General features: G+C 36.8%; 1 protein-coding gene across 1 annotated transcript in view; it reads left to right on the top strand.

Annotated features, from left to right (window-relative positions):
* The window catches only part of elna (elastin a), a 63,676-nt gene that overhangs the window by 6,320 nt on the left and 38,117 nt on the right, over positions 1-19,239 (top strand). The window contains exons 2-5 of the mRNA XM_034314750.2: positions 6,636-6,710; positions 8,154-8,192; positions 9,508-9,579; positions 9,727-9,753. Coding sequence (XP_034170641.2) covers positions 6,636-6,710; positions 8,154-8,192; positions 9,508-9,579; positions 9,727-9,753 — 213 coding nt within the window. The remainder of the gene's footprint in view (positions 1-6,635; positions 6,711-8,153; positions 8,193-9,507; positions 9,580-9,726; positions 9,754-19,239) is intronic.

Here is a 19,239-nt window from a genome sequence, read left to right as displayed (position 1 = left end):
CTAAAAATTTACAAACGCTTGGGTAAAGCTGACTTTTGTCTTATGCTGGGTAAATTACCAAACTCCTTCATGGCACAGCTGAATTACATTTTGTGACGCCTACAAAGCTCCATAAAAGGCAAAAGCTCAAAGCATGGTGTGTGCTAAAACTTCCAGTAATGCAGCTCAGCCATCGCAGCATGTTGGCCAATATAGACACACACCAACTGTTCCTCCTTTATATGGCATAATTTCTTTTATTCTTCTTAATTGAATGGCTAGCCCTATTTGTCTTAATTTATGGATTTGTTTTAGAATGCTTTCTTTCAAATGACTTTTCATATTAGAATTTGTTTTTACCAACTTTGTGCAATTGAAATAAACTTGACAATGTAATCCATGTATTAATTCGCAGTAACTCACACCGATTATACGAATTTATAGCTTATCAATCGAGATTCACATTACTGAGTCCACTGTACACTGTTTTCTTCAGTGTTTGCTCTGAAAAATCTGGGCTAATTTTGAAAAGTCCCAACATATAAGCTCAGAATTCCCACTCAGAGTTTGTCATGAATGTTTTTTTTTTCCATATTAAAAGGTGGTTATTACAATTACTTCCATGTATTTAATGAACATGGCATTACTGAGACATTGCTGCTGGTCCTGCTAGTTCTGTGGCCTACCTTAATGTACCCACAACAACACGCTACAACTATTTGCACTATGACCGCAAATTCCAAAGTTAATGTCAACGTGAGGATTGCTTAGAAGTTATTTCCATCCATGTGGAGACCGTGCCAAATTCAAGACAAAGAACCACACTTTTATAAAACTATTTGTTCCAGAACAAGTCTGGCTTACTTTCAGGTTGGCCAAGAAGCTTTGTGGGGCCGGTATAATAGATGTTACAAGATCATAGTTTTTGACTGTAACTGCCTGATCATGTGGTTTGATTCTTTCCTTTCCCTTGTTTCCAATGAATCAGAGCACATGGGGCAAGAAACAGTGAATTTACTACCTTCTAAAACAATACATCTGCAAGACATTCTGAGTGGCTTGTCAGTGTTTGCTTTATGATTATCGTAAAACAACCTGCACAACAGTGTTGTGGTTTTTTAAATTTTATTTTTCCCTGTATCGGGTCATTTCAGATGTTATATGGCCAAATGACAACCATTCACATCAAGCTAAGACAGCATGACAAGAATACATGATAAGAAATCTCCTTAATTTATTAATTCCTTTTTAGTTAATTTACTCGTTTATATTAAGCAGCATAGCCCATGATAAATATGAAAGTGCAGAGCTGCAACACAAAACTGCTTGTTTTTTTTTATTCTGTATTATTTTTTTCATCGTACATTCTCTTGGGATTATTTGTTTCCTAACCTAAACTACATGTTGTCTATGATTATCTTGTACTGCAGTTTTGTCACTATTCTATAATAGGCTGCACCAAGGCCTTGGAGAACACTATTTCGTTCACTTGAATATGGCTAGAATGAAAACACTGACACCCCTTTCACACCTATAAGTACACCTTTAATGCACCTTCTTCAACAGGAAAATGTCTAAAATAAAGAAACCCTCCAAGTGCAATGCATGGCAATCTTGTAAATCATGTTTATTGAATGTTTTTTAAACAGAAAATATATGAATATTACAGCACTAGAAACACTTGGAAATGTTATACACTGAAACAAAGACCTTTACTGCACCTTTAATCTTCATGGAAAAGCATGGCAATGGGTGGTACAGTTATCATGTTGTCATTCTTTATCCTGTCCCAACCCTATGCAGGATAACCTAGTGGTTTGGCCCAGCCCAGTAATAGTTGAGGCACTAGGGTGCGATTCTTCTCAAGATCTTTACGCAGACTGTATTTTGCAGTATCTTTTATGATGTTTATGAAACTCAAACCTTGTAATCCTACTGCATCAGAACTTGGCAAAAGAGACTCGGTTTCTCTCAAACAGATCGGTGAGAAGCAAATAGCCGAAAAGTACCCTTCATTGAGTTTTGAAGGCCATCCTTAGTCAAAAGCATAGAAAAGGCTTTGCCAAAGTGAACAGCATCCCCTTTTGCTTTAAAAAAGTGCCGTCCATGTGTCGTCTGCTTATTTGATTTTGCATTCTTCAAAGTAATGCTCTCTCTGTACCACAGATGTGTCCAACACCGCAGCTCAGAGCTGAAGAGACAGGGGGAGGGCTTGTTATCAAGGAAATTTACTCTCATACTTTCGTGTTCATCTTTCAACTCCATCCACCTTTTCTTCATGAGGAAAATCTAATGTCAGAATAGTCAGTCTGTCTATGCCTTTCAGACTAGTTTTTTGAATCGTAATTGGCATGAATTACGAGTAAGATATTAAACATAAAAAACTTAAACTTAGTGTAGTAATTCAATCATAACTGGCACAAGATAATTTAGCATATGTAATGTAATTCAAAATCCAAATGTCAAGCGTCATGAAGCCAGCAAAGGTTTTAAAGTTGGCCATATTGATTTAATAACAGACACAATTAAATGACCCTGTGTGTGTGTGTGTGTGTGTGTGTGTGTGTGTGGAGGCGAGGGTAAGAGAGTATATACGTATGCGTGAGACTATAATGATTTTTGGCACTATTCTAAAACACCATTCATTAGTGTCCATGGAGAAAATATAAAAATAAATCATACCAACTAAAAGGTCACTGTAAAATGACAAAAGGTTCTCATTATCCAACAATGTGTTTTTCAGAACTTCAGTTAATTCAGTCACTGGTAATGAAGCGTGGTATTTATTTAAAAGAAAAAAAAATGCAATCACTGAGGTGTGAATTGGGCGTGCTTTGGATGTGAATGTGGTCTTTTGGCTCACTCATTAAATAGCAACACCAGTTATAAACAAGTCATAAAAAGAGCTCAAAATTATTCCCCGTGCGTCAATCAAATAAAAATTCCACTCTGTGAGATCCAAAATACTTCTTGTATCATGATCATTTTCGATACAGTCATAAGAAATGCATATTGATTTAATTTGAGGTTTATTTGTGTAGTTTTCCATTTAAAAAGCAACTGTTTTAGATCATTATGGTGGCTTTCCCTCCATATCTTTGTATTTCAGTGACATTTTACATATTGCAGAATGTTGTCAGCTCGTACATATTATGTTGCCATTAGGTTGATTTAGATGTAAGCTGTAAGTATTCATAAGTGCTAAAAAAGTTTTTTTCAGAGTTTATCCAAACAGTGAGTGCCTCTTACTAAAAAACATTAATGGATGTGGAGAAAATGGAAACATGAAAATGTCAGATTTATATACTAAAAGATAAAAATTAAATTAGTAAAAAAAAATTAAATAGTGAGTAATAGATGATGCACTTTCATGTGTCTTATTTATTTATTTATTTATTTATTCATTTATTTATAGGATTTATTCTCATTTAACTACACCAGGGGTGACTGTCCAAAAATATACTTACCATTATGTAAAAAATAAAACACGATGGAGCATGCAGTTATAGGAAAATAATCAAAGTAAGGGTGGTGTGGTTACCACCCCGAAGATTATATTCCAATAACAGCACATCAAGAAGTGTTTTATTCCTCTCATAACACAGCAATTTGCCTAAGCTAACAATTTTTTATTTATTGAAGAACGACACATCATACATTTTATACATTTATGGTCATGTTTAATGTTGTGGAACATCCGTGAAATGTTCCTGTTATCACTTACATTATAGCAGTTATAAACAGTTGTTCCTTTTTTTCCCTCCCTTGAGAGAAAAAAACTTTCTGTAAAACCTTCTGTCCTGAAGACTTCGGTGTTGGAAAACTTAAGGTTAGAGCTTTACCTTTGACTGTTGTCAAAACACTGATCCTGGAGACTTCCTCCAAAATTGCTAAATAAACATCTCCTCACAGAAAACTTCTGCTTAAAAGAAAATTTATTCATGTGAAGCGTCCACCATACAAGGAATTTGTTAAAGAAACAATAGCATATTAATATAAACCGTGAACTACTGTCTGAGCCGTACTGTTGTAAGACATTAATCAATTTCCAATCAGAATCGAGCATTCCACAGCACTGTAGTTTTTAAAAAAAAAACAACTTCGTACAGTTTCATAGACTAAATACATGAGCTAATCTTTTTACTGAGTAGTAAAAAGTATGATGTAATAAAATTCGGATTGCATATATGCTTATTTCCAATCGTATTTGTTATTCACTTTATTTTAATGGTTTGGTTATGCAGTGAGCACATTCCAATATGCTGTACTAATGGCATTTGTGATGTTAGTGCTTTGAACGTAGGTATCTCAGCCTATTCCTTGCTCTTCCTACTTGCACAGGAGACAGGAAATCCTACTTTTGATTTTTTACATTGTAGCCATGGCAAACAATCACTTCATCAACTATCATAAAACTTTCACTCAAAAGGGCAGAGCCCCTGAGCCCAATGACCCACCAGCTGAAAGGGGCATTGTATTAAAGGTCTATGTTATGTTAGTCCTATCCAAGATCTGTATCAAACAGCTCTTTCTCTCATTCGTTCCATTATGGAAAAACACTTCCAAATGTCTGGCTGGTTTAAGCTGCTTTTTTTTTGATTAAGATGACCTGCGGTTCTTTCAAGTGAGAGCAAACAGCAGAGAGGAAAAAACAGACAGTTTGTTTTCGCTGGACGAGAACGGCGAGCGTCGTGGTCCCGTTTTACAAAGCAGGCTTGAGGTATCCAAAACCGTGTGATGACCTTGGGAGTTCTAACCACAGAGCTGGTGTGATGAGTCCAAACACCATGAAACCCAATCACTTCCCAGGCATCCGAGGCCTTAGCTGTTTTTTAGAACAACTTTTGAAGAGCATCTTCCCTCTAGCTCTATCAGCGCACGCATGAGCTCATCTGTTTTCCAAAGGGATGTCTGCCATATTCTTTCAAATAAAGGATCTTTTGCAAGACTTCCAATTACCCCAAGAGAGACAGGCTGCTTTGCAAAGAAACATAAGTCATAAAGTCCTTTGAAATTTCCCATGCTGTTGTGAAGATATACAAAATCCCAATTGGCACTGGTTTCTAGGTTGACCATTTTTTTTCCCTCCTGGACAGAAAGGCGGCCAGCCTTAGACTAAACAATATCGGCTGTTCAAGAATCAGCCAATTTGTTTGTGATTGTAGCGTGAGTATCTGTCCTCACGATGCCTTTCCTTATGTAAAGCTGATGCAATTTCTCTTTCTATCAGTGCGTGGTTCAGGAAACATGTTCACAGTTTATGTTCATTTTCCACAAGTAATGAACAAAACCCTAACTTTATTTGAAGCTCTTTTGTTTATTTCATCATCACCTCATTTGTTAGCACTGAATTTAATCGTTAGTGCCAAAATCAATTGAAAATCCCCACAGCTATCTGTAACCTGAACTCCACATTTAATGATTCTTGGAATCAAATTCATTATTCTTCTTTCTCTCTTTTCTCACATGGTTTTAAAAAGAAGATAGAAAGATGATCTTTTAAGTTATTGCTCTGTAATGTCACCTTGTGGAATTTTACACTTCACATTTATAATCATTTAGACAAAATATAGTAAGTTGATTTTCAGGTTTTTTCTTTCTTTTTTTTTTTTTTTAAGACCTGGTCCTTTTTGAGTGACTCTCAAATGTTTAACCAAAAAAGTGCTTGCCGATCATAAATCACCAAAAGTGTGTCACTGAGTAAGAAAAAGGAAGCAATTGACATTCATATATGCACATTTTTACATAATGTTAACTAACATGAGCTAACCTAATTAGCTAGAAATTCTGAGAGGATTTTTTTTTTTTTTTTTGGTCATATTCATAAATGATCACATAGTAGATGCTAGTCAGCTGCTAACTTGACAGCATTGCTGAAAGGTGTTTGAGGTCATTTTCATAAACATTTATAATTTTCACTGCTAATGGCAGATAACTAACAGATAGATAGCTAGCTAACATACACTAGACACAATACCTCATTGTTTGCAATAACAAAACTACTTTTGAGAACTGGATGCCTACTCAGAAATGTTCAAACTCAAAAACACACACACCAGTGTGCAGTCTACACTATATCCTTATACCCTTTACTATAAATGCAAGGCTTTAGTTTAAACGAATCATGTGTACGTACATTGTATTGACACATAAACACTTCAGTATGGCCTAAATCTTTTCAATATAAACTCTACCATGGGTTGGACTTTTACGTTCCATTTTGTTTTAACTGATGCAAACCAGATATACCCTCAGAACTGTGTCTGAGCTTACAGTTGCTGCCAGAAAGTTGCTAGCAGTCTCACAGAAACAGAGGCACTTTTCCTTCCCTGTCTTTGTTTAGCTTTTTAGCACATGTTTGCCATATCGCTCACTGAACATCCTATTAGTGCCTGCACACTTCAGCGCAACTTTGGCCTGACTTCGTGAAGAAGTTATGTACATGGTTGACGCCCTTGTTCTCTGAAAATCCCATCCATCACAGCTCAATATTTGCTTCTTTGGATTAGGTAATTTGTTGAAGTTGTAATTTCTGTATGTAAGTGGAAAAGGAGTCCACCCAACTAGACATAGTTGACTTATGTAATGGATAGTTTCAAAAGTCAAAATGAAGTCCTTCATTAATAACATTAAAAATGTTGTTTTTTTTCTTTCAGGAGTGTATGTGCCTGCTGGTACAGGAGTCGGAATTCCAGGTGGAGGTGTGCCACCAGGTACTGGATTTTTCCCAGGTTTGTCAACGTCGTAAAATCTTATTAAAATGAACAAAGTGTTCTTTGTATGAAATGATACATTCAAATTAATTAATCTGAGCTCACAGGCAGTCAGTGTGTGAAAATTTTACTGGTTTTTCCTCAAGCAGAGCTGAAAATATCATGTTTCAGTATGCAATTTCCAGTGGTTTAGGTAGGTAGGGGTAGGTAGAGTGGATTTGTAGAATCTGGAATTCTTGGGGTTAACATGTAGGTAATTCTGTTTCTTTTTCTCTTCTGATATTCCGGGATTTTTACTTCCACATATTGGAATGTACAAAAATGTGTAATTCACACAATGTTAGTCAGTATTATGTTATCAATATTATAATATGAGTTTGTATGTGTGACTCTCTTAATACTACAGTAATTCAAGATCACCTATATAGTACACCACATCTTAGTCACAAGATACAGAAACAGCACAAACTATGTTTTTCTAATGACTTGGCGATGACTTTTACTTGGGGGAAAACAATTTCAAGGTTCTTGAGATTGTTAAGTGTTCTTACCATTCTTAATTGTAGGATTCTATATATAGATGGGTGACAAAGTAAAAATCAATATAAAAACGAAGGTGTCTTAGTAAGGTATTGGGCCAGCATGAGCCACCAGAACAGCTTCAATGTGCCCTGGCATGGATTCTATAAGTCTCTGGAAAGGTACTGGAGAGATGAACACCATTTTTCCAAAAGATATTCCCTCAGTTAGTATTTTGCTGATGATGGTGCTAACATGCCACTCCAGAACCTCCCAAAGCTGTTCAACTGGGTTGAGATCTGGTGACTATGAAGGGCATAGCATGTGATTTACATTTTCATATCCATTAAACCATTCACTGCAGGGTCATCCTAGAAGAGACCACTCCCATCATAGGATTAAGGATAAAGGATCAGTCAAAAGAACTTTGCATTGATTTGCAGTAACCCGTCCCACTAATGTGTAAAGTGAATCTAAACCAAGCCAGAAAAATGCATTCCACATAATAACAGAGCCACCAGTTTTGCCTTTAATTTGTCATCAGTTTGTAATACCTTTAAGAGTTCCTCCAGAGGATCAACCAAAGAGCTCTAATGGGTTCTAGATTTACAAAGGTTTACACAGGTGGAGAGCATTGTTTAAAATGATACAGTCCATATGGCTAAACCCTCCTATAGTTTTAAGAATATGAAGTCATAAATCTCTGTAAAAAAAAAAAAAAAAAAAAAAGCATTACCATGGTTGCATTCCCAAGATTTAAATCTCCCTGTTGAAGTGTGGACTCAGTGGAGTCATCATTTAAGGATAGCCACTGTTCGCTGTGGCACAAATGGATGATCTAATCTATGCTTTCAGAGAGGAGCACTGGGGAGAGCTAAAACAAACATATTAAGTGTTACCCTGCATGAGAGAAAACCCATTTCCTTGCCCTGTATTTTATAGGAGCTGCTGGGGTCCCATTCAAACCGGCCAAAACTGGAGGTAGGTTCTTTTTGATTTTGTCTCTCAAAAGACTCTCAAAAGCCCAGTTATAATTCTGCCATCTATTTTTTAATCCATCATCAAGAAGATCATAGACCATATATTACATAAATACTTAGTTCTAATAATGAATGAAAGCTACTTGTCATACTAAAGTGCAAACTGCTGATATTTATTCATTTATTAAATCATTTTAACTAGTTCTGTGATGTATCACAGTAACAGCATTTAGCCTGTAAAATTTAGCATTATTAATAGCATCATTGATGGTAATGACAGTGCCTAGGCAGCGATTGCTACTACTTCTAAAAGGACTGAAATTAAGTACCATGAGAAGTAATAGACAAATCCCAAGCCTTTGCCAGAACTTGGTAAGACAAGCTTCAGACAAATGGGACCAGAGTTGTTGAGTTAACATGGCTAATACAAAACATAATAGATCAATTTTGGGGATCAGGCAGAAGAAGACAGCAAGGATTTCAGTACATTACATTTTCCACAAACAATTAAAGAAAAAGACCAGATCTCAAATGGACTACATAACTTACTTTGTCTACTTGTTAAAGTTACTGGAATGGCTAACATAATAACAAGGAAAAGCAGTATTAAACACTAGTCCTTGTAGAACAATTAGCATAACAACATCCATCCCTGTTTCACATGAACAAATATTTGCATGGTTCATTAAAGAGAGGCTAGCCAGCTAACCTTAGCTACATTTGGTTTGTTAGGACTACACAGTGTGTTTTGTATTGTTTTGGCTTATTATCTAGTCAGACTTGCTCATATTACAGAGTAAACAGCAGATGAAATAAGATGATTTGGAGCTGACAGACAGGTCTAAGGTTATTGTGGCTATGTCCAGCTGAGGTTGAGCTTGACTACACACACCAATCCAAAGCTAACATTTTCTTATTTATTTTTGGCTTTGGAAATGGGTAGAATGCAACACCCGGGTATCAGGTGTCACTTCCCCAGGCGTGTCTTTTGGCCAGCTTCAAATTCAATATATGTCCAGTGGAAATGCTGGAACGCCTGCTAATGTCCTGAAAGATTGATTGAGGCTCCAGCTGAAAAACAGTTATTGAACAGCCAAGAAAAAACAGAGGCTTGGAATTGATCAGTTACAAGGCGTTGATGTTGACTCACAGTTACTCTTGTGAAATACAGTATAACTGGGCAGTGCTTTCAGTGCTTTACATGACTTTATGTAAAGTGTAATCAGGTAAACAAATCATGGGTGCAGGCCTGGATAGTTATGGACAACACAGATAATGAAGGCAATTAAAAAAAATTAACTGGCTTTGTTCCACAGCAGGTGGAATCGGGGCTGGCCTTGGCGCTGGTGGACTTGGTGCTGGATTAGGGGCAGGAGGTCTTGGTGCAGGTAAGAGTTCATCTCAAGACACACTTGCAAAAAGCGTTTGTTTTGGTAAAAGCATTTGCAGTGATGGCATATTAATGGAATGCTTCTTACTAAACACCTATTAGCAATCACATATAATGTATAATATCTTTTCAATCTTTACAATAGGAGCTGCAGGAAAGGCGCCTAAACCAGGTGAGCAAACTACAAAACAAATGTTTGTACTTGTCATTGCCTTATACTGTATTGAACTGTATTTAACGTAAGCTTGCACACATTTAAATTCCACACCAAATTAAGGTTACAATAATGAAGGGGTTGTAAAAACATGTGGTTACTGCAAATTATAACAGTGTGAATTTTTATTTTCCAATATTTCACTTTATTTCCCTTGTTTAGACCTTTTTTCCACTCTCTTACTATTTGGCAAGAAATGAAAAATTTGATTTGGGTGTGTTAAATAATTGAGAAAAGCTACCTGAACACTTTCAGACCAGCAACTTCATTGCAAGTTTACATTTACATCATCACAATTTAAACAATTGTGCACCCAAGCTGATGGTGTTCTTAGATTAAAACGGTACAATAAGTGGAAATTTCACTTACTGTGACCAGACCCTGCTCTGATACTGCAGTGTAAATATTTTTGCTCCCTCAGTCAATTCATACCATGTTAGCGCATTAGATGTATTTGGCCATTACTGAATTTCCTAAAACACTGTTGATTAAATCTATGGCCCAGAGAACTGTTTGGAGAGATAAGGAATTAGGCCAGTGCAACCAAGGTCGATAAGATTTGGACCAGTATGTTGGCTGCTCTGAGAAGGACCTTTCATTCTTTCAAAGAGGCATTTTAACACCTCCCCAGTATCAGATTTTCACTGGAAGTTGTCTTTGGCTAAAACAATAAGAGCTAGAGTTTGAGACATTTGCAAATATCAAACTTTTATGTCATTGCACTAAAAATTCATTAATCACTCTAAGCCAGAAGGATATACAGTTTAGACCTAAGATATTTCACTTAGCTGTTACTGAGTGTCTAAAATAGCACTAACTATGGGACATATCATTCAGGTACTTCACGTGTATGCACAATCAAAAATATTGCTGTATTTTAATGTATTAAGTAATTATTTCCACTTAATATGTTGGACTTTCAACTTTGTATCTTATTAGCATCTCATTATTTTGACTTGAGACTTGAAACATGACACTTGTTTCTTAAATATTATAAATCTACCAACTGCTAACAATATAAATGGTATGGATATTAAATAATAAGGCTTGATATTGATGGTGCATGGTGAGATTTGATTCAAGTATAAACACATGTAAGAAAAAAAACTACGAGAAGGATGTGCAACAGACTTGTGTTTGGTGGGGTGAAGCGTATTCAAGCTTTACCCAAGATTCCCTCCGGAAGAAGGAAGAAATTATGGTGAAATTTATGTAGACACTGGAAAGTCTCCCAAACTGAAGACTTTGTACTGCATACTGTAGACCCAACTTTAACCACATTAGAAAGTGATCACAGATTTAAATTTAATGTGCTTACAGACAATATGTCCCAGGGTAACTATTTTATCCCAGGAAAAATATTGACACAATAATTCCACAGGTTAGTGGTTGGTAGGTAGAAACGTTCTGAATCCGAGAAAATTATCTACTATATTACATAGTCAGGAATCACAAATTTGCACTACAGCTATACTGTGCATACAGATTGAAGGAAAAGTCATTGATTCAGCGCAATTTAAGCCATGGTTTCTTGATTTGGAATTGTAATCTCTTTCAGGCAGTACTGCATTTTCATATTTCCTATCAATCTTTGATGTATAGCACAGTCCAAAATTTTAATTGTTCTAGCTCCAAACTGGCTTCATAAACTCCGTCTCAAAAAAATCCTTCCTTACACCAATGTTGCCTTCTTCAAAGTCAGGATTTATAGCATTTAAATCTTCTTACTTGTTGTTCTCCCAAGGATATGAACTTTATTTGGATTGCCAATATAGGATTTTTTTTAACCACTGCAGCATTCCATCCACTCTCTTGGCAGCCTGCTTTTCAGACATAGCAGCTAAACTGAATATCTGACATATAACTGAACTAGGACAGAGTTTGCAGCTTGATAATGAATATATCCAGTCAAACCTCAGTCAAGACCTCTATACGAGAAGTCATAACTTGGCTACATACTTATACGTAGTGCAGATCTGTAAGTAGAATAAAAGTCCATGGTTTATTCAGGCCTTATCATTGACTGCACATACCTGGCTTTGGACAGATATGAAATAAATTTTATTTGACTTATGAGGCTCTATTCAGTTAATGCCAGTTGCTATTTTGTACTTTTCGAGTTTGCATTCTGTGGCTGTTTTTATAGTCATAAATTAATGCCTTGCATCTTGACATAGATGTAATAATACAGAAAGGGGTGTGACATTCGAAATCTATCATTGTAGCATGATTTTCAAATCCATTTTGGTTCAGAATTATGTACAAGTTACCACTTCCCAAGACTCGCTCTTAGCATAGACACAGGGATAAGTTGGTATTTTCCTGACCTCAAGCACAGCCCTATAAGTCCTGCCCCATTTCTTACAGCTTGATTTGCTGTATTCTAACTGTTAATGTCCTCAACAAAACACAACCTAAACACAGCAGACATAATTCGTTTTTTTTAGTGTAACAATTATGAACAAATGACTTGGCTGTGGCTATTTTAACCAGCTGTCAGACATGCCATAAAAACATAAAAATCATGAAAATAAAGCCCATGATATCATGACATGGTTTGTTCCTGGCCTTATAAAAACCTGTCTAGATACCAGTGAACCCTGCTCCATTAACTGAACAGAGTTCTTTAAACAAAATAAAATAATACTCTGGAGTTTTTAAGTGCCAACAATACCCAACTCCAAAACTGGACAAGAATTCTTCATTTGCACATGCTGTATGACCTTAATTTAACCTGTTGTTAAAGTTAGCCAGGACACTACACAGAAAAACATTAAACACAGCTCTATGGGTAATTTGTATTTGTGAAAGAGAATTAACATAAATACAATTTGATCATTTGTAGTGAGAATGGATCCAAAATGAATTTGCAGGAATAACTGCTCATTAACAATAACAGGACTAGAATGTTGGATGTTGTATCCAACCTCTGGAGAGGTGAGACAAAAAAAAAAAAAAACACAGCTGCTCTTTGTCTTTTCACACAGTCAGAAAAGGAAACTCAAGCTCTCTGACTTTTTTAATCCTTAAAAACTTTGTTGTTCTTATCTGTTTGTAAAAAAAGTAAATCCAGCAGGGTCCAAAAGGCCCTTATGTTTCTACCTGGGGAGATAGAGATAGAGAGAGAGAGCAAGCAATAGAGAGCTAAAGAAAGAGAGGGAAGGAAAGCATGAGGGAGTAGGCCAGGCTGATGAGTCGGGAGGAACGCCAGTGTCTCGTGGAGCACATGTGCTTCTCATTAGCTGGCTCAGACCTGTCCCCGAGTCACTCACTGCTGGCCTCTGATAGTGAATAATGATTCCTCTCGAGCCCGAGTCCTCAGTGACAAGGCAAACCTCCTACTCATTCCCTGGCACGATCCGCAGACATTTTGGGGCAAACAGTGTCCTTGGGAGTGTAACTCAAAACTGCGAGGGAAAATTCCCATCTCCTATCAATATACACGGAGGTGCAAGCCACTCATTTTGTTTGTTTACGCCTCCCAGTTTCAACACTGCACATTAAGTCATTGCCAAGTGTAACGTTTCAGTTCTTACCAACCATGTTGGAAAAAATCATGCTCTTCTTATCCATTTTGGACTAAGTGGAAAATGTAGACTCACTAGAGAGGTATAGACTCACTTTTCATTTGGAAACCTTTCTCCCAATATATTTCAGCAGTTTCTGTTCCTTGCCATTTGCTACAATATGGTCATCATCAAAATGTGGTTCTACTTTTGGTGTATGATTCATTACACAGTTTTTTTTTTCAATAGCTTAGTTAAATGAAAGCCACCAAAACTTTTTTTTGACAGTTATGTAAAAACTAATCTTGCCTAAAATACTTGACAGGTCTGTGCTAGCTCTCAGATGTGTTATATTTAGGTCATAAAAAACATTAGACTTTCTGTGGAAATGTCTGAATAACAGAGAAACAGAAACAAAGCAATTGATCAAATTTATTACTTAATCCAGTTTTTAGATACACTGCCTATGCTGTCATTTTGGAATAGTATCAGGAATGTAACACAAAGATTACTTATATTCCCTATCACATTCCACAGCAGTTTTTAAAATGGTGCATTTTTCTAGATGGATGACTTTCACTCTAGCCCTTACATATCTTTGTGAAATCCTGGTTATCATCATATCACCATTGCCCCCCCAACAAAACACGTAATATTCCTGTAAATCCTGTTTGGAACAATGGGAAAGCAATAAGTAACTATGCAGGTTGGAGAGGAGACAGAGGAACGATCTTGTGAGCCCAGTTTATTGGCCATATCATTCCTCAAGCCTGACTTGTCAGAACTGAATTCATGTGTGGACCATCTGGATATGTTTTACAACTGAACATGCCATTGCTGCTGGCAAGTTTATTGACATTTTTCTGATGCATGATTTGCACCACAGCTTTTCACTGAAAATCAGGTGTTTCACTTGATGTTATAAACATCTATAAACATGTCATAACTTTGTTATAACAAATTGACTGACTTTTTAGATTATTTGATAATTGTTTTTTTTTTTTTATTTCAAATGGAATAGTATTATTAAAGCTATCTCCAAGAAAATCCAATTGAACCATCATCGATGATTGGTTACTTACCAAATTATACCAAATTATACATTTACAAACAATAGCATACACAATATATTTATCTATACAATATGCTTAATATATTATAATGATTGGCATAAGCCTGCATAAATCTTCATAATGGTACTAGTTACATGCATTACACTTTAGAAAGCTTAAAGCATAATGTCAGTTTATATAATGCATTATAATCTGTACATAAGAACATTGTACTCAGTAATAATGTTGTATATGGTTGAGTACTGAGCACCTGATTGTTTGACCTTTGTTGTCTGCAGTGCAGTTATTTTCAAGAGAAGGAATTATAATTAATATTAATTTGCATATAGGGGGCACGGTGGCTTAGTGGTTAGGACGTTTGCCTTGCATCTCCGGGGTTGGGAGTTTGAATCCCACCACTGCCCTGCGTGCATGGAGTTTGCATGTTCTCCCCTTGCTTTGGGGGTTTCCTCTGGGTACTCTGGTTTCCTCCCCCAGTTCAAAAACATGCGTTGTAGACTGATTGGCATTTCCAAATTGTCCACAGTGTGTGAAAAGTGCCACAGTGTAGTGAACAGTTTGTGATTGTCCCCATGATGGGTTGGCACCGTGTCCAAGGGGTCTCCCCCACCTCGTTCCCTGGGATAGACTCCAGGCTCTCTGCAACCTTGTGTAGGATAAGCAGTATGGGAAATGAATGGAGATGGATAGATGGATTAATTTACATATAAATAAAAGACCCTGGTTGCAGTCTGTCAGTATACATGACCTGCAGCAACAAACATACTTTTTGGGCTCCAGTTAGCAATATGGAGATGGTGAATTTATTGAGTTTAAAATCATTTGGGCCAACTCAAGTGTATCCATGTTGTCACATTGTATTTATAGTATTACACTTCATCATGCAGCTGAGAAGCAGGCTATATTTCCTAAAAGCCAATTCACACTGGACGCCTTTCTGAAACTGTGTTTGTTTTGCGCATGTTGTACTTTTTTCAGATAATGAAATAACAAAATCACTATTTCTACATGCTGTGAACTTTATTTATAAGTGCAACGCACAAAGATTTCATGATTATGCAAACTGTTCTTGCAGAGCAAAGTGTTTGCACAGTAATGAAACTCATGGATAACTGGGAAAAAAGACACATATACTGTTTGTTCACTGCCCCACTGTTTCATGCCACGGTTTTATTGAGCTGTATTGTAGCAAACTTTGGCTGTCCCTATCCTCCATGTCTCACTGAGACGTTTGTACATTTGGGCATTAGTGTTGAATGAAGCATGCTGTCCTGTGACAGATGATTGTGATAATAGATGGGAGAGCTAAAATCTAATGTCAATCATTAGCTTGTCAATGAAATTAGTAGGCTTGAGCAATGCATTACATAATTTGTCCCATTCTGCATATTTTTTACATCCATTGGTGGTGCTGTTGTGCTTAGTTCCACAGAAATCTGAAATTATCCACTTTAAGACTTTTATGCACTGCAGACAATCCAATGTAGATGCTAAAGGACAGGGGACTTAGCCCTGCTAGCCAACCACACCACAGCAATATCGTGGAACCCACGTGGTGTGAAATAAAAACATGTAACAATCAGCATTTATTTAGCCTTCTACCAACCATTATAAAATATCATGTATAAAAAGGATTATGTATAAATGGATTTGTTATAATTGTTATAGGAAGTGCCTATACCAGTCCATATTTAGTACATGTCAGTTATATAATACAGAGAAATAAATGAATCAGCATTACACTCAGTGTCTGGTGAATGAATGCAAACAACTGGAAATGAGGCTTAAAATTGTGGAAAACTCAGTGTGAGGGAAAGTGTGGTGTCTGACTTGAGGTGAAGTCACAAAGCAGTGCAGCCTGGTACCATTGTTGTAATTGTTGTAAGTGTGATGACTTGTTTTACAGATGCTTGTAAATAGGAACCATTCTCACAAAAAAGCCTGTCACATTGCCAGACTTTGTGAATAGAATTAGTATCACAGAGAACATTCATAGAACCAAGCAGATTAACAGAACAAACTTTCAGCATGAAAGTTTCACTGTACCTTGAAGAAGAACCTAATCCTTCATGATGACAGTGGAAGAGCAGGAGCTAGGTGAGCCAAACAGCTGCTCCTATTTATCTCAGCTCTGATCCGAGTTTGGTCTAAACTAAAGGGCCTGGCAACAGACCGGCAGAAACATCATGGGAAAGCAAAAAAAGAGAGAACACTTATTTGTGAGTTATAGGGAATATAGCTGAGAAACAGAATTTTTTTGGCAGGTGTTCACCTTCAGACCGCAAGATTTGGGACGGCAGAAACAATGACTTATAAGGGGAAAAATGAGAAAAGCACATTGGGGCCTTGAAGTGCAAGAGAGTTGTCACCATTCAGGAGTTGAGGCGGATAATTACAGCAGAGTGCTGTTCTTAGAGCAGCTCTTGTAAATGTGCCATGACTGATAGAAGTGACTAAGGCTTTGATTGGTTAACAGGAGACAAAGTGTCAGATCACTGCAGTCAGAAAACAATCCAAAATGTCACTGAAGTATGAAGAGCAAATCACTGTGCAAGAATACAATGGATTTAACCCCATCATACAGCCATTCCCATTATTTTTTAGAGCATCAGTGTTACCCAATTCTTTTAGTAAGAGAGTCACAGTGTGTTTCGTCCATGGGGTCAAATTGCATTTGTCATCAAGCAATCAGATACGTTAGTAGGAAAGAAATGGTTAATCTGTTCTTCTTGATGCATTCCTCACTCTATCATTTTGTATATGAATCAATTTTCAGTAGAGAATAAATTATAAATTTATTAGCCAGCCAATCAGGCAAGTAAAAGCCTCAATGTGCTCCACAGTCAACTGACTAGGCTAAAAAGTGGCCCTGAACTTAGTGTAATCACATACTGTGAGTTAGCTAGTTAAGTGCATTAACACAGACTGGTTTATAAGTATTATCCTCTTCTAAAAAAGTTTCTTATGTAGCATGTATCATGTTTGTGCCCTCAACAAAAAGTCAGCATGTCACTGGCCAATGTTCCGGCTATAAGCTGTGGCTTTCTGTCTCGCATCGTACATAAAACATATTATTAAAATTCTGCCTAGTGTCTTTATTTTCTCTTGACATGTTCAAGCCCGAGGTGACTGTTACTTATAGCAAGAGAGTTATTTGACAGCTTTGCACTGGTCTGCTCAGTTTGTTTCAGTCAGTCTGCATCATTGTTTCCACATACCTATGTGTTTCCGATTGTGAAAAGATCATTTGTCATCTATGCACGCGAATTAAGCCGCCTAGCAAAAACTGTTCTACCATCAACCAGTTTGTGTCTTGGTGGATGTGTGCGATAAAGCAGATGGTGGAATAATCAGGCAGAACATCCATGGAAAAAATATGAGGATAATGAATGAAAACAACATTTCTGTCTTTACAAATGAACTCAAGTAAGAGTATTGTCAATTATACTAAATGATGTGCTCACAGCAGCCAATTTAGTGCCACTGAGACCAAAAACAGCTGTTGACAAAGTTCTGGTAGTGTCCGAAATTTTTGATTCATATGTCAGATCATGACCGCTGCTAAGATACTTGTCTAAAAGCCACCAACATGACATAGGATGACACGAAACTCATGTGACAGCTACAAATACAGTAGTGGCAAAGGTGAAATGCAAACAAAACACACTAATGGACAAAAAAATGATATTGTTCAGCTTGAAGAATATTTTCTTTAATCACAGGTCTATTGTTATAAGATATTCATTGTATTATCTAACATTATCTAACATTTGGCCAAGGCTTTATTGGGATCTCAAAATCTTAATAGATTGCTGAAATCACACAATGTAAAACCAGCTTAACACAACAACTTACACACAATTGTCAAGGCCTTAATGTGTGGCTCATAGGGTTACCCTGTTATTCAGGAAAACCTAAGAAATGCCTGCATAGTCTCACATTTGCAAATTCAATATTCAACCAATGAATTGAATGATACAGACGATATGAGGGTTAATATTAGGGTCGTACATATTAGTAGGCATTAGCGTTTGTATTTAGCATTCAAATTACTTGCTTTAAATGATTTTTATATGAAAATCCTTCCACCCTGAATTTGAAAAAACGTCCCATGCCATGTGCTAACCATCCTCATTTGTAATACTTCAAACAAATTGGCTTGTGTAAATTGTTGCAAATTTCCAATTTTAAGACAATATTAATGGAACTTATAATTTCTCTATGGCAGAGCCTAAACAAGTTTGAGTCTCAGTAGCTCATTATACATTCTCCCATCTATGTTTCAGACCAGAACACTACTTCACTGAAAGCCTTTCATAAGACGGCTGCTAAATAGTGCTCCTTAAGTGCCCTGATTTTGGAATAAATAAATAAATGCAGCAACATCCTGTACTGTTTTAGCAATTGAGGAAAAATACCTTGGGGGTACCTTGTTCTGCTCTCAGATCATCCGTGCCAAGTACTGTGCCACTTCTCTCCGATGGCTGCGACTGATTTTGCTGAACTGAATGCTGGCTTTTTAGATTGGCCTTTTGGGCTTGTAGTGGAAAAAGCCAGCTAACAGTGGATAGCGTAATTTTTGGACTATTTAGTAGCATGAATCTCTGATTATTTTGCTAAAAGGAAAGGGGTGTGTGTGTTCCTATTGGCATTTTCTTTTTCTTTTTTTAATTTGGCATGTCAGTGTTGCGGGGTAATGAAATTGATTGCGATCTGCAGGAGAGCACTGCCATTGGACTCCAGGAGCCTGTAGACTTTTTGCTGTGGCTGTCGTCAGTTCCATGGACCAGAGCCATGGAATTCTCTGCTCTCTTAAATTAAATCCTTTAGCATCCGCATCTGGTGAAGGGGGAGAGAGAGAGAGA

This window comes from Pangasianodon hypophthalmus, chromosome 21 (assembly GCF_027358585.1).
Source record: "Pangasianodon hypophthalmus isolate fPanHyp1 chromosome 21, fPanHyp1.pri, whole genome shotgun sequence".
NCBI lineage: Eukaryota > Metazoa > Chordata > Actinopteri > Siluriformes > Pangasiidae > Pangasianodon > Pangasianodon hypophthalmus.
This window is presented reverse-complemented; position numbering and strand designations above follow the sequence as displayed.